General features: G+C 45.7%; 1 protein-coding gene across 13 annotated transcripts in view; it reads left to right on the forward strand.

The window, feature by feature from the left end:
- KDM5C (lysine demethylase 5C) overlaps nucleotides 1-21,726 on the forward strand; it is a 43,317-nt gene that overhangs the window by 7,236 nt on the left and 14,355 nt on the right. For 7 of the 13 annotated variants that reach the window (XM_069463952.1, XM_069463954.1, XM_069463943.1 and 4 more), the window contains 17 exons: nucleotides 149-319; nucleotides 1,163-1,297; nucleotides 2,236-2,359; nucleotides 2,453-2,634; nucleotides 3,643-3,801; nucleotides 5,681-5,800; nucleotides 5,926-6,084; nucleotides 6,892-7,073; nucleotides 7,172-7,334; nucleotides 15,235-15,354; nucleotides 15,464-15,658; nucleotides 18,016-18,197; nucleotides 18,286-18,410; nucleotides 18,539-18,686; nucleotides 19,338-19,443; nucleotides 20,161-20,519; nucleotides 21,130-21,268. In XM_069463952.1, coding sequence (XP_069320053.1) covers nucleotides 149-319; nucleotides 1,163-1,297; nucleotides 2,236-2,359; nucleotides 2,453-2,634; nucleotides 3,643-3,801; nucleotides 5,681-5,800; nucleotides 5,926-6,084; nucleotides 6,892-7,073; nucleotides 7,172-7,334; nucleotides 15,235-15,354; nucleotides 15,464-15,658; nucleotides 18,016-18,197; nucleotides 18,286-18,410; nucleotides 18,539-18,686; nucleotides 19,338-19,443; nucleotides 20,161-20,519; nucleotides 21,130-21,268 — 2,769 coding nt within the window. Of the gene's footprint in view, nucleotides 1-148; nucleotides 320-1,162; nucleotides 1,298-2,235; nucleotides 2,365-2,452; nucleotides 2,635-3,642; nucleotides 3,802-5,680; nucleotides 5,801-5,925; nucleotides 6,085-6,891; nucleotides 7,074-7,171; nucleotides 7,335-15,234; nucleotides 15,355-15,463; nucleotides 15,659-18,015; nucleotides 18,198-18,285; nucleotides 18,411-18,538; nucleotides 18,687-19,337; nucleotides 19,444-20,160; nucleotides 20,520-21,129; nucleotides 21,269-21,726 lie in introns of all 13 variants that reach the window. The other 6 variants (XM_069463953.1, XM_069463944.1, XM_069463946.1 and 3 more) reach the window with 4 other exon arrangements.

A 21,726-nucleotide genomic window follows, 5' to 3' on the forward strand; every position in this document is an offset into this window, starting at 1 on the left:
CATTTCTTGCTACAATTTGAGATTGGGAAAGGTGGTAGCCCCCAGTGAAGTGCAGGACTAGAGTGGCCCTCATTGCCCTTTGTATAGGCCTACTGCCTCATGTACATATACACAGCACATCCATGTTCCTTCCTGCTTGTCCTTTCAGATTGTGGTGGAGGAAGGTGGTTATGAAGCCATTTGCAAGGACCGTCGGTGGGCTCGGGTGGCCCAGCGCCTCAACTACCCACCAGGCAAAAACATTGGCTCCCTGCTACGCTCTCACTATGAACGCATCGTTTATCCTTATGAGATGTACCAGTCTGGAGCCAACCTTGTGGTAAGGAGGCCAGGCTGGGGTGGTATGAGGCTTTACCCCTAGACACATATTTCCTCACTTGCTTTTATTGGAACTGGTTTGGTAGATGGAGACCTGGAAGCTAGACTTTAGTTTTTCCTAGTAATGTTTATTCTCTTCCCACACTGCCCAGGGTCAGAGGTCTTGAAGTTACCTGTAGGGCCAGCTTACTATCTGTTATGTGACAATGTGTTTTTTATTTTTATTTTTTTGAGACAGAGTCTCACTCTGTCACCCCAGGTAGAGTGCAGTGGCATCATTGTAGCTCACTGCAACCTCAAACTCCTGGGCTCAAGTGATCCTTCTGCCTCAGCCTCCCAAGTAGCTGGGACTACAGGCACATGCCACCACACCTGGCTAATTTTTCTATTTTTAGTAGATACGGGGTCTTGCTCTTGCTCAGGCTAGTCTTTAACTCCTGAGCTCAAGTGATTCTCCTGCCTCGGCCTCACAGAGTGCTAGGATTACAGGCATGAGCCACTGTGCCCGGCCAACAAAGTTTTAACTGATAGAGGAATTCAGAGAAGGGAGAGGTCTTTTGGGCTAGAGAGGTCTGTGAAGAGATGGAGTCTGATTTAGTTGGGGCTATAGTTGGGGGGCGGGAGAGGTGGTTAGAAGGAGGAATGATATCAGCAAAGGCACTTAGAAGAATTCCCAAAGTATGTGCTGGTGTCAATGATAAAGACCAGTTGGACAGGGGCTATTGGTGTGGGTCACATGTGTAGACCACAACTTTGGTTGTCATTGGGTGGAGGATAGAGAAAAGTTCTTGCTTTTAGGGGCTGGAGCCCCACGCCCTGACCTTTATCCCTTACCTGTCTTCAGCAGTGTAACACACGTCCATTTGATAATGAGGAAAAGGACAAGGAATACAAACCCCACAGCATCCCGCTTCGACAATCTGTACAGCCTTCCAAGTTCAACAGCTATGGCCGGCGGGCCAAGAGACTGCAGCCTGATGTGAGTACTTCCCTTCTTCTAACTTAGAGCCTTCGGTTAGAGAGAGTCCTCTCCCTCCCTCTGGCCAAGATTATGTACCCTGTTCCACTTTCCCTTCTCTTGTTCTCTGAGTTCTTCTGTGCTTTAGTGTACCTCTCTCTGGCTTCGCTCTTGCTTTTTATCCCTCCCGCTCTCAGCTGAGCTGGATCTTGATCTGTTTGTATAATTGCTTTTGCTATACAGTCTCCTTTGCACGTCTGTCCTTGCCTGTCTTTTTCCTTTCCTGACTCACTCTGCTCATAGAGGTAGAACACTTCTTTCTCTTAATATCTATATGGGTTTTTTTTGTTTTTTAAGAGAAAGGGTCTCACTGTGTAGGCAGGCTGGAGTGCAGTGGCTATTCACAGGCGCAGTCATAACAAACTACAGTCTTAAGCTCCTGGGCTCAAGTGATACTCCCTCCTCAGCCTCCTGAGTAGCTAGAACTATAGGTGTGTGCCACTGTGCCCGGCTCCTTATATCTTGCCTTCAGGTAGAAGTTTACATACCAGGCATTCTTCTTGGCACTGGGATACAACAGAGAACAAGATAGACACTGTTTCTAGGCTCATTGATACATGTTGCAGATCATGTTAGTCACTACCATTCATTGGTAATTCTAAGCACTGTTAATTTTTTCATATATATTATCCCTAAACCCCCTCATAACTATAAGGTAGGAGTTAATATTCTCATCTTACAGTTAGTAAACTGAGATCCCATCTTTAACTCCTTTCCAAGAGAGGGCTGAGGAGCGCACCCTCAGTCTCCAGAAAGCAACTGTGAATTCTTCCCTTGGCCGGTCTGTGCCTCAGCCCCTGGCATCAGCTCAGGTGACATATAGTCTGAGCTATTGTTCTTTTTGGATGGGGCAATTTGCCCCAGATAGCAGTCTTGATTCATTTCCTCTTTCCTCCCAGCCGGAACCCACAGAGGAAGACATTGAAAAGAATCCAGAGCTGAAGAAGCTCCAGATCTATGGGGCAGGCCCCAAGATGATGGGCCTAGGCCTCATGGCCAAGGATAAGACTCTGCGGAAGAAAGGTGAGGCCTAACAGGCTCGGGATGGCCTCCCCTGAGGAGAGGAGGCAGGGCCCTAAGTGACCTGATGTTTAGAGCCACTTTTCTCTCTTCCAGATAAGGAAGGGCCTGAGTGTCCCCCTACTGTAGTGGTGAAGGAGGAGTTAGGTGGGGATGTGAAGGTGGAGTCAACCTCACCTAAGACCTTTCTGGAGAGCAAGGAGGAGCTGAGTCACAGCCCAGAGCCCTGCACCAAGATGACCATGAGGCTGCGGAGGAACCACAGCAATGCCCAGTTTGTAAGGACCCAGCCCTGATTTCCTAATGTTCTGCTTCTTGTCCCTTTGATGGGCATTTTCCCAGCATGGCATTGGACCAGGCTGCATTAAGCAGAAAAGTGGGCCTGGTGGGCCCTGCCCTCATGTAGCTCACTTAGTTGAGGAAACAGGGCCAACTCACATGGAATAAAGAACAAGAAAGGGTGATCAAGTGCTGTCAACATGAAGTGCTGGAAGGGTCCAGAGAAGGAGACTCGCTCTCCATTGCTTTTAGGATAAAGGCTAAGCTCCTCATTACCATGCATGATCCAGTCCCTGCTGACCTTTAGCCTCATTCCCCAGCACTGCCCACCTCACTCCTCTGCTATAGCCGCACTGAACTACTTGTAGGTATGTTCATTCGTTTTCCCCTGAGGGACGCCATGCTTTTTCATTTCCCCATGCTTTTGCACATGCTGCTGCTTCAGCCTGGAAGAGTTTCCACCTGTGCTCTGCCCCATTGCCAGGCTTCAGCTTGCCTTCCAGTTTCAAGTGTCGCCTTTTCAATGAAGTCTTTTCTCAAGGCCATCCCTCTTTATCTCCAGCTGCTTTGAGTGCTTCCTTCTCTAGGCTCCCACAGTATCCTTTATGGGCTACTATTGGCAGTTTTTAATTTTCATGAACACATGTTTCCAGTGTACTATATGCCCTTGGAAGGCAGATACTGTGCCCTCCCCATCTCTGTACCAGAGTCCAGTGTGATGCTGAACACGGGTTCAGTAAGTGTGTATTGAATGAATAAAAATGGGAGGATTCAAGCCTAAATGATAGAGTGCTCTCACAGCTCTTCTTGCTTATTTGGGGAGATGGTACATACATGCATTTGAACTCCAGTCCTAGTGTGACTAGCCTGTACAGGGCCATGAATTATTCAGCCAACAAGCATAGCAGATTTCCAATGGAGAGCTCTCTGGACTATAGTACTTTCTGGAAGAGCTTAATGTTTGAAGGCTGGACGGGGCTTAGGTTAGTGTTTCCCTCCTCTGGCAGATCGAGTCATATGTGTGCCGGATGTGTTCCCGAGGGGATGAAGATGACAAGCTCCTGCTGTGTGATGGCTGTGATGACAACTACCATATCTTCTGTCTGCTGCCACCTCTGCCTGAGATCCCTAAGGGTGTCTGGCGGTGCCCAAAGTGTGTCATGGCGGTAAGGCCAGCCCCAGTCCACGTCTGCCTCATAGGGTATTCTTGTCTGCCTTCATCTGGCCTTATTGAGGGTGGCCCCCTAGCTCAGCCACAGTCTTACATTTTGGGTCCCAGGGGTAGAGCTTTGGGAGAAAAATGAGGAGACTCAACCTTTGTTTCTGTCCTTTGGGAGATCCCAGACCACTTAGGGATGTAAGCATCATGATTAGATTGTATATGGTGACATATAAGCAGATGCAAAATTATGTGTTAGAAACTCTGAGGTGTAGAAGTTCGGAGGAGAGGAAAATGACCGAGGGTAGTAATCAGGGAAGATGTCAGGAATGAGATTTGAAAAACAAGAATAGTAAGAAAAAAATGTTCTTTTTATTTCCACTTTTTTTACTTGATTATTTTTTTTAAGAAAGCTTGGAAAATAGACAAATTACCTTATCATCCCACTACCTAGAGATAACCATTATTAATAGTCTGGTATATTTTCTTCTCATCTTTTTGCTGTTGCTTATATATAACCATCTTTAATAAGTTTGGGATCTTGTTATGTATTTTTATTTGTTACTTCATAATCATTTTTCTATAATTAAATTTACTCAAGGTATTTTTTTTTTTCCTTTAGACACGCTATCATACGGGCATAATATTTATTTAGTTGTTTTCCTCCTGTTGTGGTATTTAGATTGGTTTGCAATGATACAGGCTTTTAGCAGAAGAGGTAGGCAGGCATTCCAGACTGGGGGATGAAGACTAGCAGGAGTAGAGAGAGGTACACGGGGTAGGGTGTGCTTGGTGCAGGTAAGGGCAGTAAGGGTGGCAGTAAGGAGAGCACCTGAAGCAACACCAAGGGCCATGTAGCTGGGAAGTAGGGCAGGTACATTTCGTGAACTACTTACCTTCTCCAAATTCTCAATGCTCACCTTCTACGTTTCCCTCTGGACATCTGGAGAGCAGACATTGATGGCCTCTTGCCTTATCTTAGGGTCTCAGCAGTGGTCGTAGAGACCGAGTGTGCACATGCACGCACACATGCAGACACACAGATGAGGAAAGGCCAGGGCAGTGTGTAATGGCCTTGGCAGTGGTGGAGATTCTGGGGGGGACAGGTTTGGATACCTAACAGTATCATGGATGAGGAAGGCTGTCAGCTCTAGTTGACTCTCTTCTCTAAGTGGCCATGAGCCAGTAGACCAGATAGACATTTATTTTTCAGACATGAGCAGGGTGTGTGTCTGACTTTGTGATACATACAGTTCTCATCTAAAATTACGAACATAGGTACAAAGCGGGGTAGACCCACATTCTGTCTTCTGAGACAGTCTAAAGAAAAGGAATAGTGTAGGGTTTGATGCTATAGAAGCTGGTGCCTTTGTTTTCCATCCTCCAGGGCACTAGAATATTCAGTGCCATTTTCCCAGGCTTATAGTTCTAGTCTGGGCATAAAAAAGCTTCTCTAAGCACCCCGTATGAACTTACATTTTAGCTTGAAAGAAAAAAATGGTGGCAGAAGAGCATAGGATAGCATGTTAAAGTCAGCCTGTGGTTTAGGTAAAGACCTGTAGGAAGAAAAGAGCATGGGCTGTAGTGATGAGGGAGGGCTTCCTGGAGGCTCTGGGACTGGAGTTGGGTTTTGATGAATCAGTGAAAGAAAGTGGAAGAGGTAGGCAAAAGCATGGTGAAAGTGCATTTGGGGAATGAAAAGACTAAGCCAAAATGGTGAGAGAAAAAGGTAGAGCTGTAAATAAAATAAGGCCTGCTTCAGGGGCCTTGAGTGCAGACCTATGGCTGTTCTCCCTCCCTACTTCTACAACATATTCTGGTTCCACTTGTGAGGATTCTTCACCTCTTTGCCTTTGTCTTGGTGACAGTTCTCCTTTGGGTTTCAGGAGTGTAAGCGGCCCCCTGAAGCCTTTGGCTTTGAGCAGGCTACCCGGGAATACACTCTACAGAGCTTTGGCGAGATGGCTGACTCCTTTAAAGCTGACTACTTCAACATGCCCGTGCATGTAAGTGATGGAGGGCTGGGATAGTGTTGGGGCTAGCTTTGTAGGTGTGCTTGATGGTTTCAGTGCACCTGGGTCATTGGGGCCAGGATATGATGGGCCACAGTCATCTACCCCTGTTCCCTCAGATGGTACCCACAGAACTTGTGGAGAAGGAGTTCTGGCGACTAGTGAATAGCATTGAGGAAGATGTGACTGTTGAGTATGGGGCTGACATCCATTCCAAAGAATTTGGCAGCGGTTTCCCTGTCAGTGACAGTAAGCGGCACCTGACCCCTGAGGAGGAGGTGAGTGGATGATTCATGGTTATATGTCAGCTGTGTGAGCTTAGGCAAGTCATTTAGTATCTGAAAGACTTAAATGACTCTGTAAGATGGGGATAATTATGCCTGCCTTATATACAGTTGCTGTATGATTTAGATGAAATGATGCATATAAATAACAGCCTGATACCTGACCTGGCATGTGCAGACATGAGATGGGTTCTTTCACCTCTGAGCTCATTTCCTTATCTGTTAAACGCAGATAATATCTCCCTTGCAAATTTGTTAAAAGAATTAAATGAGGCCAGGCACAGTGGCGCGTGCCTGTAATCGCAGCTACTTGGGCAACTGAGACGGAAGGATCTCTTAGCCCAGTTTGAGACCAGTCTGGGCAACATAGTGAGACCCTGTCTCTAAATTAAAAAAAAAAAAAAGAAATGAGAAAGTATATGAAATAACCTGGTAGGGTGGCTGGCTCATTCATAAGAAGTATTCGGGAGGTGGGATTTGTATGGACAGAAAACAATAGGGCCTGGTCCTGCCTCGACGGAAGGGTGCATTTGGGTCCAGAGCAGGGGTTGTTAACTTGCAGGTATTTTGGTGGATGGATATATCTGTAAACCTCCCTGAAATTGAAGTGAATTGAATTGAAATTTTGTGTGTGTATGTTTTGGTGGTGAGATCAGGGGAGAAAATCTATAATATTTCTTAGGTGTTTGAAAAAGGTCCGTGACCCCAAAATTAAGGTTCCCTAGGCTAAAGCAAGTGACTTAATGTCTCAGTTCCGTAGCATAACCCTCCTCCCCTTTCCACAAAAACCTTACCTGACAGGAGTATGCTACCAGTGGTTGGAACCTGAATGTGATGCCGGTGTTGGAGCAGTCAGTACTGTGCCACATCAATGCGGATATCTCCGGCATGAAGGTGCCCTGGCTCTACGTGGGCATGGTCTTCTCTGCCTTTTGCTGGCATATTGAGGATCACTGGAGTTACTCCATTAACTATCTCCACTGGTGAATGGGGCCCTGGGGAGCCAGGGGGGGCAGTCAGGGTGGGCTCCCTGCACGACTAAGGTGTGACCACTCTACATGTCCCTTTTCCAATTGTGCAGGGGTGAGCCAAAGACCTGGTATGGGGTACCATCACTTGCAGCAGAACATTTGGAAGAGGTGATGAAGAAGCTGACACCTGAGCTCTTTGATAGCCAGCCTGACCTCCTGCACCAACTTGTCACCCTCATGAATCCCAACACCCTCATGTCCCATGGCGTGCCGGTGAGTGCCCAGGAAACAGGGACAAGGGGTAGGAATGATTTATTGACATTCTTTGTGGTAGTGGTAGTGGTGGTGATTGTCATCTGGAATCTACTCCTGTCCATTTTTTCATTCCTGTTCTATCTTAATTGGGCTATAGGTTTGACTGTTCTGATAGAGACCCAAAATAATAGTGGTTAGGTACACAGTGTGGTGGTGCACCCTCTGGGCCATGTGTTTGAGGCTTCTTATCGCATTCACATTCCAGACAGTGGAAGAGGGAAATGGGGGAAGGGCAGGGGTAGACAAGTCTCCTTTTAAGGGCACACATCGTTTCTATTCATCTCCTGTTAGTGAGAACTGGGTCACATGACCACATCTAACTGCAAGGGAATCTAGGAAATTTAATTCTTAATCTGGCTGGTCATGTACCACCTATAAAGTGGAGGTCATGTTATGAAAGAAGACAAGAATGAATATCAGGGTACAACTAGCAGTCTCTGCCATCCTTTACATACTTTTACTCTTCCTGGAACAATGGACAGGTCTTTGTATTTATTTAACAGGTCAAAAGTTAAACCTAGAGTCCTGGTCTATTCTTCTCTGTGTACTTCTCTCCCACCCTGTAGAACATTTGGTGGGTATACAACCTGGCTTACCTCTGAGGGACTTTATATTCCTGGCAATTTCTCGCAATGATTAGTATCAGCCCCTTTTCTAGTGTGGATCTTAAAACAGCCTGAACAGCAGTCCTGCAGGAACAGGAATTAGTAGATCCCCCATCTCTGCTTTAAATCTTATTCTGTGCTACTCTTCCTCCCTGCTCCTTTCCACCCGCTCTGGCCTTGGCCACACTACCACTTACTCTAATGCATGGGACAGTCAGTAAACACTGAATTATCTCCTTGAGATTGTACAGTAGGGCTTTGGCCTAAGTGGTTCTCACCCAAATTTCTTCTTGCCTTCACCTTGTTTTGATATATACTCTGTAAATTTTTTAAATTATACATATTAGTGATATTTAACCAAGGATTGAGGTATCTAGAGAATTGGACAGAGAGAGGCATCCTACAACAGTTCGGCAGTCTTCCTCCACTCGGAGGGGGCCATCCTTTCCTCTTACCACCTCACCCCATTTAAGGATTTCTAGACTTGAGATGATCAAAGGCCCTTACAATTCTGCTTCACAAGTAGACATTGGGTCTGACTTTGCTCAGACTTCTCCTTTCCTGACCTATAGCACAGCATCAGTCCTTGTCTGTAATACCAAAGAAAACTATAAGAGTAGAAGACGATTCTCTTAAGGATTTGGGCAGCTGAGATACAAGTATATGTATGTATGTATACACACACATACACACACACACACACACACACACACACACACGGTCATGGTGGTCATGGAGCTGTTCAAGCCTTACCTCTTTTTAAAAAAACTTTATTACAGACTCTCTTTTTTTTTTTTTTTTTTTTTGAAGCAGTGTCTCGCTCTGTTGCCCAGGCTAGAGTGCCGTGGTGTCAGCCTAGCTCACAGCAACCTCAAACTCCTGGGCTCAAACAATCCTTCTGCCTTAGCCTCCCGAGTAGCTGGGACTATAGGCATGCACCACTATGCCCGGCTAATTTTTTCTGTATATTTTTAGCTGTCCTGATCATTTCTTTCTGTTTTTTAGTAGAGACGGGGGGGGTCTCTCTCTTGCTCAGGTTGGTCTCGAACTCCTGACCTCGAGCGATCCACCCGCCTCGGCCTCCCAGAGTGCTTGGATTACAGGCATGAGCCACCACACCCAGCCTATTACACTCTTAAACATGTGCTTTTTGCTTCCACCTCCACAGCATTTCTCCTGCTCAAGGCTCACCAGCTTCCCTGGCCAGCTGCTACTTCACCACCCAGCCCTCTGCCCTGCTCTGCCCTGCCCTTCCTATAGGTAGTTCCCAGCATCTCCAGTCCCTTTGGACTTGGCAGTGTCCCCTCAGTCCAAGGCATCTGTGATTTTCATGTTCTCATGCTGGCAGGCTGTAGTTTAGCCAGCTGGAGCTCCCTTCAGAGCTATCTTTAGCCTCCTGCACCACCACCCCCCATCCCCCCACCCCCGCCTTCCCCTTTGGTGGGAGAAGGCCATTTCTTTTTATAGATAATATAGTGTAAGTATTATTTTCATTAAAAAAGAAACATGCCTACTTTCCAAAAAAATGGAAAATAGATCATTCCTATTCCATCCACCGTAAACATTTTATGTTTCCATCTGTTTTTCTATGTAAAATTTGACATAGCAATAATCAGTGTATGGTTTTTATAATCTCTTTTGTAAGTTTAATGGTCTAGAACTGCACTGTCCAATTTGGTAGCCACTAGCCATATGTGGCTATTGAGCACTTGAAATGTGGCTAGTCCTCACTGAAATACGCTGAAAGTATAAAATACATACTGGATTTCAAGACTTAGTACGAAGCAAAGATTGTCAAGTATCTCACTTAATACTTTTGTATACCAGTTGCACATTGAAATGATAAATTGTGGATATATTAAGTTAAATAAAATATATTGAAATTTTACCTGTTTCTTTTTACTTTTTTAATGTGGCTACTAAAGAATTTTAAGGGCCGGGCGCGGTGGCTCACGCCTGTAATCCTGGCACTCTGGGAGGCCGAGGCGGGTGGATTGCTCGAGGTCAGGAGTTCGAGACCAGCCTGAGCAAGAGCGAGACCCCGTCTCTACTTAAAAATAGAAATAAATTATCTGGCCAACTAAAAAATATATATATATAAATGTATATATATATGTATGTATATATAAAAATTAGCTGGGCATGGTGGTGCATGCCTGTAGTCCCAGCTACTCTGGAGGCTGAGGCAGTAGGATCGCTTAAGCCCAGGAGTTTGAGGTTGCTGTGAGCTAGGCTGACGCCACAGCACTCACTCTAGCCCAGGCAACAAAGCGAGACTCTTTCTCAAAAAAAAAAAAAAAAAAATTTTAAGGTACATATGTGCCTAGCATATTTCTCTTGGACAGTGCTGGTCTAGAATGATTTTTACTTCGTTACTATGGAGTATTTATAACCATATTTTTAAAAAATAAAACAGCTTTATTGCAGTATGATTTACATACCATAAAATTCACCCATTTGAAGTACACAGTTCAGTAAGTTTACAGAGTTGTGCTACCATCACCACAATCCAGTTTTAGAACATTTTTGTCACCTGAGAAAGATCCCTTATGCCTATTTGCAGTCACTCTCCATTCCAGCCCTTAGTCCCAGGCAAGGGAAAGCATCTGCTTTCTGTCTCTGTAGATTTGCCTTTTCTGGACAGTTCATAAAAATGGAATAATATGTGATTGCTTGTGTCTGGCTTCTCTCACTTAGCATATTTTTGAGGTTCATCTATGTTGCGGTGCGTATCAGAACTTCATTTTTTAATGGCCTGGTAATATTCAGTTTATCAGTTGATGAACATTTGAGATTTTACTATTTTTTAAAATTTAACTTTAGAGGGAACTAGCTATGTTTTTACTTTTTGGCTATTCACAATTGCCCTTTTTAACAGCTGCAGAATGTGAGGAGAGCTTTTCTAAATGACCACATAGGAAACAGTAAAGTGATGTTGCCAGCATGAGGGTGCAGGCTGAGATGAAGAGTTAGGAGCATTAGGTTCTACTCCTGGCTCTGCTACCTAAGGGTTCTCTCGGACTTGGTTTTCGCATCTATAAAATTAAGGCCGGGACTAAATCATTCAGTAAATATGCTAGAGTTCATTCTGTGTGCAAGGCCTCTGGTCAACACCCAAAAGGTAAATAAACCAGTCCCTGCCTATGGTTATGCACAGTTCAGTGGAGGACAGAGAGGAGTAAACAAGTGGAATAAAGTGTTGGAGGAACTACAAAAGAACGACTGAGTCATTTAGGAAGGGGGTATCAAGAAAGGGTTTGTAGAAGTGGTGATCCTTAAAACAGGATAAGAGTTTGCCTGTCAGAGGTGTGTCATTATCATATGGGCATGAGAATTCCAGTGAGGGGGTCTCAACAGAGCCATAACATGGTCAGGTTTGCATTTTTAGATGATAATTCTGGTTAGTAATGGAGGCCAGTGTAATAATGCAGGCAAGAAATGCCAGTGTTGCCTCTAAGTAGGGATAGATTTGAGAAGAAAACGTGCTGGAGGTGGGAGCTGATGCATGACCTTAGCTATATTAATGAGTGGGAAGATTTATTATTTAATAATTTGATTTAATATTGTTAGGATGCTAACTCTCCCCAAATTAATCTAGACTACTGGCAGAGGAATTGTTGGGTTGAAGGATATAAACGTTTTAGGTTCTTGATATATTAGCAAATTTGCTTTCCAGAGAGTAGACTTTATTGATTCCCTTACCAGCACTGCACTTACTTCACTGTGTCTTCATCAGACTTGAACGTTTATCTTAAAAATCTTTTTGAGACTTCTTGGTAAAGATGACAAATTAAGCATATACATGGCTACTTTCGTTCTGTATTGAAACCCTACTAAAATGACACAAAGGGATTTTTTTAAGATAAAAAATCACAAAGATGGAGAAAATAAGAGAGGAGACAATGATAAAATTCTTGAAACTAGAAAACAGATGAATAAACTGAATTTTAAGGCAGTACTGAGGACATCTGAGAACCAACCAGATTTATAGCTCAGAATCCCCCAAATGTTTGTAGTCTGTGGCATCAGGCGTTCCAGGGGTAAAGATCAATGGGGTGAAAATAAGGATTTGTTCATGTCTATCTAAGAAGCTGTGAGATCCCCTCCCACACTGGGCTGCTGAAGGAAATGTAACCCTCCTTCACTCTAGTAAGACACTGAAGATTTCTTTTTTTTTTTTCCCTATTAAAAGTTTATTGAGTTGATCAAATTTGATATCATTAGTGAAAAATTATGTTGATATCATTTATCCCTAATATGATATTTTGAGAAGGACACTTTACCAGTGTGGTATTTTTCACAAAAGAGCAAATGGTGTAGCCAAGGGAAAACAGCAGATAAACTCAAATTATGGAACGTTATACAAAATACCTGAGCATTTCTCCTCAAAACTGTTGATGTCATGAAAAAACAGGAAAGACTGTCACAAATGATAGGAGATCAAGATGACATAATGACTGAAGAAAACATGGCATTGCGAATAGGATCCATTTCTGTTTCTCTTCATTTCTTTCTATGTACTCCAGTTACCATCTGATAGAATTTCCTTACTCCAACATACTATACTTGTTTTCACCTGCCTCCTTTGTGCTTTCGGTTCTGGAATTCAAAGTTCCAAATGTGTCTTACTGGGCTAAACTCAAGGTGCCTGCAGGGCTGCATTAGTTTTTGGAGGCTCTAGGGAAGAATCTATTTTCTTTCTGTTTCAGTTTCTAGAGGTTGCCTAGATTCTTTGGCTCATGATCCCATTTCATTTTGAAAACCAGCTGTGGCCAGTCAAGTCTGTCTCACATTGCATCACTCAGATACTGATTCTCCTCACTCCCAGTGAAGATTTATTTCTGAAGAGGTTAAAACAGAGAGTCTCTGGATTGAGGTCTCCTAGGTACAGTTGAGGGTGGAGTTATAGTGAAAATAGGATTTATCATTGTCTACATACTAGATGCTGAGGTTCTCAGCCATCTTCTTCCATTTGGCTATTAGAACACTGGCAGCCAGGCCTTTTTTTTCTACAGGCAAAAAAATGAGAGAGTTTTCTCTGAGGAATCTGACTGGCCTGAGAGGAAAGACCTAGAGTTTCCCAAACTAAGTAGCTCAGCTAGATCACCCTACGGGGGAACTCACAGTTGACAAGCTTCACCTATGTACTCAGAGCTTCCATTCAGCTTTTTCGTCTCTTCCTCTTAAATATAAGTTGGCAGCACAGATTAACAGACAATTGAGGAAACCCTAGAAAACAAAAGAGAACCAAATAAACAAATAAAGCAACTTGGAGAAACAGAGGCTAGGCAGAGCGAAATAAACGTCAAAAGAAGAGGAAAAAAAACTTCATCAATATCTTCAGAGATTGCAAACATGAAATAAGAGCACGAAATTATTAAAAAATATACTGAGGGCCGGGCGCGGTGGCTCACGCCTGTAATCCTAGCACTCTGGGAGGCCGAGGTGGGCGGATCGTTTGAGCTCAGGAGTTCGAGACCAGCCTGAGCAAGAGCGAGAGACCCCATCTCTACTAAAAATAGAAAGAAATTATATGGACAGCTAAAAATATATATAGAAAAAATTAGCCGGGCATGGTGGTGCATGCCTGTAGTCCCAGCTACTCGGGAGGCTGAGACAGGAGGATCGCTTGAGCTCAGGAGTTTGAGGTTGCTGTGAGCTAGGCTGACGCCACGGCACTCACTCTAGCCTGGGCAACAGAGTGAGACTCTGTCTCAAAAAAAAAAAAAAAAAAATATATATATATACTGAGAACTATTAAAGAGCGTACTGAGAACATAATGAATTCTTAGAGATTAAAATTATTATAGCAAAAGTGAAAAAAAAAAAAGCTTCGAAGATAGTTGAAGAAATCTCCCACAAAATAGAATAAAAAGAGATGGGAAAAGGTAGAAAAAAATTAGAGAATTTGTCTAGGAGGTTCAATATTAATAGGAGTTATAAAAAGAGAATAAATGAAAACAATGAAATCATTTAAGAAAATTTCCATTACCAAAGGACTGAGTTTCCAGAATCAAAGGGCCTACTTGGTACATGAATGAAAATAAGTCTACACCAAGATATATCTTGGAAATTTCCATATGAAACACTGGAACCAGAAGAATTCTGGAAGCTTCTTGAGACAGAAACAGGTTTGATTCAGAACATTAGAAATCAGCGGCTAGGTGCCGTGGCTCACTCTTATAATCCTACCACTCTGGGAGGCTGAGATGGGAGGATTGCTTGAGCTCAGGAGTTTGAGGTTGCAGTGAGCTATGGTGATGCCACTGCCCTCTAGGCAGGACAGCAGAGCAAGACTGTCTCCAAAAAAAAAAAAGAAATCAGAGTGACTTCAGACTTTTCAACAACAACACTGGAATCTGTAAGATGAGAGCAATGCCTTCAAAAATGATTTTTTTTTTTCATCTTAGACTTCTATATGCAGTCAAGTGTGAGAAGAATAGAGACATTTAAAAAAATAGGTTCTTCCCACCATTTCTCAAGCTATTGGAGGAGGTGCTTGAGCATAGCAAAGGAATAAACCAAGAAAGAGGAAGACATGGGATTTAGGACACAGGATATCTGTCACGAGAGAGTGACAATCCAGGGAGGACAGCTGGTCCAGATTGGGACAAATCAGAAGGCTGCGTGAGAGACTGCTACAGAAAGGTGAAAATTGATGCGGGGGGCGGGGAGATTTAGACACTTGTCAGACGTTAGGGATACATGCATAAAAAACTAAGCAAATTGAGAAATAGGCCATTTTAAACATAGTCTAGAAGCATGTTATTTAGGGTTATTAAGGTCAATGCCAAAATAACCAGAAGAGGTGAAAATACTGGCTCTGGGGAGGGGAGAATCGCAGGACCTGCAGATTTTAAAACAAATCTTATGGAACCATTTGATTATTTATTTCGGCATATTACGGGACCATTTGATTCTTAAAACTGCATATGTGGCTGATGAAAATATTAATGAAAACTTGGCAAGCTTAATGAAAAGTTATATTTATAATTTTTATAAAAGTTACTAAGGAAGTTGGAATATTTTGATATGTATGTTCTTGAGTCTCAGATCTTCGTCATCTGTCAACACAGATCAAAACCTTGAAGGGAGAGACCAATGGTCCTTTCAAAGTTGGAGGGTCTGGAATTCTATTGTCAGACTGTGTTCCCTGAGACTCTCCTTTGTCTCCTTAAGGACCCTGCGCTTAGATCAGGTCTACAGACTAGAAAACCTCTATCTCAGTGGCGTTGGCCTCTCTTCTTCCTCAGGTTGTCCGCACAAACCAGTGTGCAGGAGAATTCGTCATCACCTTCCCCCGTGCTTACCACAGCGGCTTCAACCAAGGGTACAACTTTGCCGAGGCTGTCAACTTTTGCACTGCCGACTGGGTGAGAATAGAGTGTGGTGGACTGGCAGGGAGAAGCAGGAGGGTTGTAGAGAAGCTGAGGCACCACGGCCTCCATACTTGGCCACACTCAACCTTGAACCTATCCACAGCTGCCAGCTGGGCGCCAGTGCATTGAGCACTACCGGCGGCTCCGAAGATACTGCGTCTTCTCCCATGAGGAGCTAATCTGCAAGATGGCTGCCTGCCCAGAGAAGCTAGACCTGAACCTGGCGGCAGCTGTGCATAAGGAGATGTTTATCATGGTGCAGGAGGAGCGGCGTCTACGAAAGGCCCTGCTGGAGAAGGTGGGTGGTGGGAAGAGTACCCCAGGTCAGGCACCCTAGCCCAGTGGAGATGGGGGGAGGCAGGGACAGTGCCCAGAAGGAGAAAATGTAGCCTCTACGCTTGGAGTGTAGTCAAAATAACTAGAAGCATCTGGATTGAAAACCACATTCCACTCTTATCTGTACCCTTTATCAACAGTGTTGGATAAGTCAATTTACTTCACTGTCAGTTTCTCTATCTGAAAAATGGGATTATGATAATGCTTTTCTTTTTGGATAGTTGAGTGGATTAAAGATAATGTTTGTTCAGTAACTGACCCATATCAGGTGCTGGTATAGCAGGTATTCATCATTATTTAAATGACCCAACAAGACAGACCAGCATATGAAACCCTCACTGCTAATTATCTGGGTGACCTTATCAAGTTACTTAATCTCTCATAGTCTCACTTTGTCACTCTAAAATAAGATGTCTCACTTGCAAGATAGTTGTAAAGCTAGAGTAAGGTAATTTATGTCAAAGCGTCTTACTGCCTTTGCAGCGTAGCAGCTGCTATTATTGGTGATATTAATATGTGAAGAAACTGAAATATGGGACATTTCTTAGGAAATGCCATTTTCTTACATTCAGATGGTTCAGTAACTCAAACTAGGGTAATAATATTACCAAGTAGAAGGTGGTCCTACTTTAATAGATTTCTCATAAACGTGTCAGGGGTGTGTGTGCATGTGTGTGGAAACTGCTACGGAGCTATAAAGTTCAGTTGTGTAGTTTCTGCCACCTTCTTCAAGCTCCACACTTACCCAGTTAGGGAATTGACGTAGTGAGAGTCCTCCATAAGATTACAAATGAATGCTGGTCCTGAGGGATCCCTTGCTGCCTGTTTATGGCAATACTTTCTCATTTTAAAGCTTATTTATGGCCGGGCGCGGTGGCTCACGCCTGTAATCCTAGCACTCTGGGAGGCCGAGGCAGACGGATCGTTTGAGCTCAGGAGTTCAAGACCAGCCTGAGCAAGAGCGAGACCCTGTCTCTACTAACAAAAAATAGAAAGAAATTATCTGGACATCTAAAAATATATATAGAAAAAAATTAGCCGGGCATGGTGGCGCAGGCCTGTAGTCCCAGCTACTCGGGAGGCTGAGGCAGGAGGATCCCTTGAGCCCAGGAGTTCGAGGTTGCTGTGAGCTACGCTGATGCCACAGCATTCTAGCCCAGGCAACAGAAGTGAGACTCTGTCACAAAAAATAAAATAAAATAAAATAAAGCTCATTTATAACTTTCCTGTGAGTGTGGGCTGTAGAAAGAATTACAGCTACAGTCGTGTTGGAAGTCTGGGGCCTCAATCATGGCGGTAGTTGAGTTACTGGCTTTTCTGGGCATCACTTTCTCTCTCTGTTTTGTGCTGTTGTTAAATGATGGCTCCGTGGCTGTGACAGGCTATGGAAAGGAGCCAAAGCAAAGTGGGAGAATAGACCCTCTCATCCTGACATTCAGAATTCTGTACACTTGACCCTTACCTCAGAGAAGGATTCTGGACACCCTCATCTTAGAATCCTGTAAGAGATTGTGGATGTGTGTTTGAGTGAGTACTTTTCTGGAGAGAGGACTCATAGTTTGCATCCAGTTCTCAGTCCATGATCCAAAAAAAACCTAAGGACTTCATCTTTAGAACAGTGTCTGGCTTTGGAGTCAAAATTGATTGCAGTCAAATCCTCACTTTGGCAAATTACTGATACTTTTTGAGACTTAGTTTCCTCCTTAGTAAAATGAGATAGGCCTGTGAAATATGTATTCTCATCTGAAAATTAGAGCTAATAACAGTAAATATTTGTCGAGCACTTGATCTAAGTGCTATAACACTTGTCTAAGTCCTTAGTTGCTTTATGTTTGTTAATCCTCATAACAACCCACCAAGGATGGTACAGTTATCATCTAAGCAACAGATGGAGTCATTGGCTTAGGTTTGGAAGCCATGTTTTTGGGGAAAAGATTATATCTTTAAACCCTGGACACAAGCACATACAATTGAATTTTTCTAAGTTATATATGTGCATGTAGTGTCTTCTGCCTGCTGAGCAGCCTGGAAGCCAGTATTGTTCCCCAGGACACACCCTCCATACTAGCCAGGCCCATCCCTTGGCCACTTCCACACATTGTCACCTCTCTGGTGCTCTGGTCCACCACTTTCCTCGCCTTCTCTTACCCACAAGGCCCTTTCTGCTGATTTGAATCTTACTTCATTCTTCTATAAAATTCTCTGCCTCAGCCTCCCAAACCCCATGGCTTTCAGTATAGATTGGGCCGCTGTGATGGCTGGAGGATTCTGCTACTCTGTTCTGAGTCTGTATGAACTTTGTGGGTTGAATGCCCCCAGGGCGTCACAGAGGCTGAGCGAGAGGCTTTTGAGCTGCTCCCAGATGACGAGCGCCAGTGTATCAAGTGCAAGACCACGTGTTTCCTGTCAGCCCTGGCTTGCTACGACTGCCCAGACGGCCTTGTCTGCCTTTCCCACATCAACGACCTCTGCAAGTGCTCCAGTAGCCGGCAGTACCTGCGGTGAGCGCAGGCCTGCCTGGAGGAAGTGGGGCAATGAGGAGGATGCAGAACTGGGCCAGACATGCTGTCTCTTGCCCTCTTCCTCCAGGTATCGGTACACCTTGGATGAGCTCCCTGCTATGCTGCATAAGCTGAAGGTTCGGGCCGAGTCCTTTGACACCTGGGCCAACAAAGTGCGAGTGGCCCTGGAGGTGGAGGATGGGCGGAAGCGCAGTGAGTGATGGGGGGATGGAGGGACTCCACAGGCAAGTTCTATTCCCTTTTCTTCTGTACCTCCAACCCCCTTCCTCTGTCTTTAGTCTTATACTGCGTACTCCTTGCTGCCCTCATTCTCCCTCCAGGCCTTGAAGAGCTGAGGGCATTAGAATCTGAGGCCCGTGAGCGGAGGTTTCCTAACAGTGAGCTGCTGCAGCGACTGAAGAACTGCCTGAGCGAGGCAGAGGCTTGTGTGTCCCGAGCTCTGGGACTGGTCAGCGGCCAGGAAGCTGGGTATGGCAGCGTGAGCTGTTGGGACACAGATAGCCTGCTGAGGATCCAGCACCTAGGAAAAGTGCTACATGGGGTGGACTCTGAATACCACTTGGCAGACTGGACATTCACAGGGAGCTGCCAAGCACTGCAGTGTGGGATAGCCTGGGAGGTGCTGGGGAGGGCAAGGAGACCAGACAACTTAGAATGGAGAGGAGAGCCTCTCCATTCTAGAAAGCTAGAAGTGTTTATCAGGACCTGGAGGAGATTTGAGAGACAGGCTGAAGGATTTTGTGGGTAGGGAGGAGTTGTGGGAGATTTAGGGCCAAGAACAGGATACAGATGTGTAAACCTGGTCACAGCTGCACAGCTTTCGAGTTCACAGCAGAGGATGGTTTGAAAAGTCCAGTTTCTGTTACCATTCAGCATAGTTTCTAAGCTCCCTCCTCCCCGCCTCCCAATATATTTCCATCTTCTAAAATTCTTTCTCCTCCTCATATGACCATGTTCATATTTTAAAACCCTCCCTCTAACCTAGGCAGTTTGGGAAACTCTTGAGTTATGCGAGATCAAGGTGGACGGGTATGGTGAGGAAAGGTGATGGGTCTTAGGACAGAGATGGAGGGAGGGGACTGGGTTTGGACCCGAAACCCCACATGTGAAACTCCATAGCCCTCACAGGGTGGCTGGTCTACAGATGACCCTGGCTGAGCTCCGGGCCTTTCTGGACCAGATGAACAACCTGCCTTGTGCCATGCACCAGATTGGGGATGTCAAGGTGAGGAGGGGTGGGCTTGGAGTGTTGCTGAGGGATCGGGGGATTGGGGACTTGAGTGGCAGGCCACTCTTGGCTCCCTTCAAACGCTCCAAGTTTTGGGGCAAGACAGGATGCATATATGTGTGCTAAGAGACGGAGGCGTGAGGCAAGGGTCTAGTGACTGCCTCTGAGAAATGGGATGTGAGGAGCAGTTGGCAAGGGTATGAGTAGAGGATACAGGGTCAAGGGCAAGTTTCTTGGAGGAGGTGGAGGAGAAGGAGGCCACAAGGGTGCTTGTTGGGCCTGGGAAGTTGAGTGAAGTTCATGAAGGTGGAATAGAAGCGGGATGGAGAGGGCAGCAGACCCTGGTGTGAGCATGAGGGTCTGTGCAAGGGCTGAGCATGGCATTTTTTAGGGCCGAGGGTCTCTTGGTGCTCTGAGAGTAGAGTCCTCTGGAGAGTTAAATAAAGCACCAATTTCTGTCCAGCCCCTATTAAGAATCTCTAGGGTGGGGGCCTAGGAATCTACATTTTTAACAAATTCCCCAGGGCATTCTAATGAGCAGTCAGTGTTAGGAACTACTTATTTTAGGGCTTGGAAAAGGAGAGCCCAGCCTATGTAAGGTTTCCTTTTCCCAAAAGCTTAGAGGGTAAGAAGGTAGGTGGGCAAGGGTATCTGGTGGTGGCACCCTCAGTGGGCTCCGCTGAGGAATCTCTTCTTCATCCTGTATTCTGGTAGGGTATTCTGGAACAGGTGGAAGTCTACCAGGCTGAGGCTCGTGAGGCCCTGGCCTCGCTGCCCTCCAGTCCAGGGCTACTGCAGTCCCTCTTGGAGAGGGGGCAGCAGCTGGGGGTGGAGGTGCCTGAGGCCCAGCAGCTCCAACGGCAGGTGGAACAGGCACAATGGCTGGATGAGGTGAAACGCACACTGGCCCCCTCAGCCCGAAGGGGCACCCTGGCTGTCATGCGGGGACTGTTGGTCGCGGGCGCCAGTGTAGCCCCTAGCCCTGCTGTGGATAAGGCCCGGGCTGAGCTACAGGAGCTGCTGACCATTGCTGAACGCTGGGAAGAGAAAGCCCACCTCTGCCTGGAGGCCAGGTAGGTCCAGCCTCTTCCCCTCCCTGCCCTACTCCAACCTTCAAAGTAGAGTGAAGAATCTGAAGACGATTCCCATGGGTGGTCTTGAGCATCACAGTCTTCTGTTGGTGTACTGTCTCTGCTCCCCTCTGTCCTGTTACTAACTCCATGTGCACATAGAAGGAGAGGTAGGCTGCTGAAGAAGCAGAGAGAGACAGATACAGAGGTATATAGAGGACTAGCCCTACAGGCTGATCTGTGCACATGCATGGAAGCACAAGTAACAGGCAGATGGACAGATGGCTGGTAGAAAGATGCCACACACAGGGCAGTCTTACAAACTGTAGCAACAAATTACACATGGGTTGTCTATGCAGGCATTGCCAGCAGGCCGGTAGACCGGCAGACAAGCAGAGGCACAAGAGCAATGGCAGTAGGATGAAGTTGGGTATGTGCAATCTGAGGAAAGCAAGGACTGGCAGCCTCCCATAGGCACAGTGCAAGCAAGTAGGCCCAAGTAGCGGCGGGAATAAATGCCCAAGGGGCCCCGGCAGATATTTCTGGTGATCAGGCTGAGCTTCTGGTCAGGCAGACCACACCAAACTGAGTTGTCTTTTTTCCCTACCTTTAGGCAGAAGCATCCACCAGCCACGCTCGAGGCCATAATCCGTGAAGCAGAAAACATCCCTGTTCACCTGCCCAACATCCAGGCTCTCAAGGAGGCTCTTGCTAAAGCCCGGGCCTGGATTGCCGATGTGGATGAGATCCAAGTGAGGATCCTGGCACCCCCCACCTTCCGCCCCAGGCTGGGAAGAGATGGCACATACACTGGGTTGTGCTGGGTTGCTGGCATGGGTTGGCTAGAGAGAGGACCGGGGCCCAGCGCATAGCAGGGAGGTAAATGTGCTTGGTGAGCAGTGTGGGAGGAGGAGGAGTGTGCTGGCCTCAAGGAAGAGCGGGCGCTGGTTAGGATGAGGATGGTGGGCCAGGGAGGCAGGTGGTGTGGGAGTGGAGCAGGCAGGGACATGGAGGAGAGGAGGCAAGCTACAACAAAGTAACTAGTTGCTGGTCCTGGAAACTGACTGGATACTTGGAGCCGAGGCAATCAGTGGGTGCAGGCATTGTGGGAGAGCCAGGTGGGTGTTCCTTAGGATATTACCTGTTTCTTTCTGCCTCAAGACTGTGAGTTTAATCCATCTTTCCAGCTCAGGGCCAGGCATAGAGTGCT

This window comes from Eulemur rufifrons, chromosome 30 (genome assembly GCF_041146395.1).
Source record: "Eulemur rufifrons isolate Redbay chromosome 30, OSU_ERuf_1, whole genome shotgun sequence".
NCBI lineage: Eukaryota > Metazoa > Chordata > Mammalia > Primates > Lemuridae > Eulemur > Eulemur rufifrons.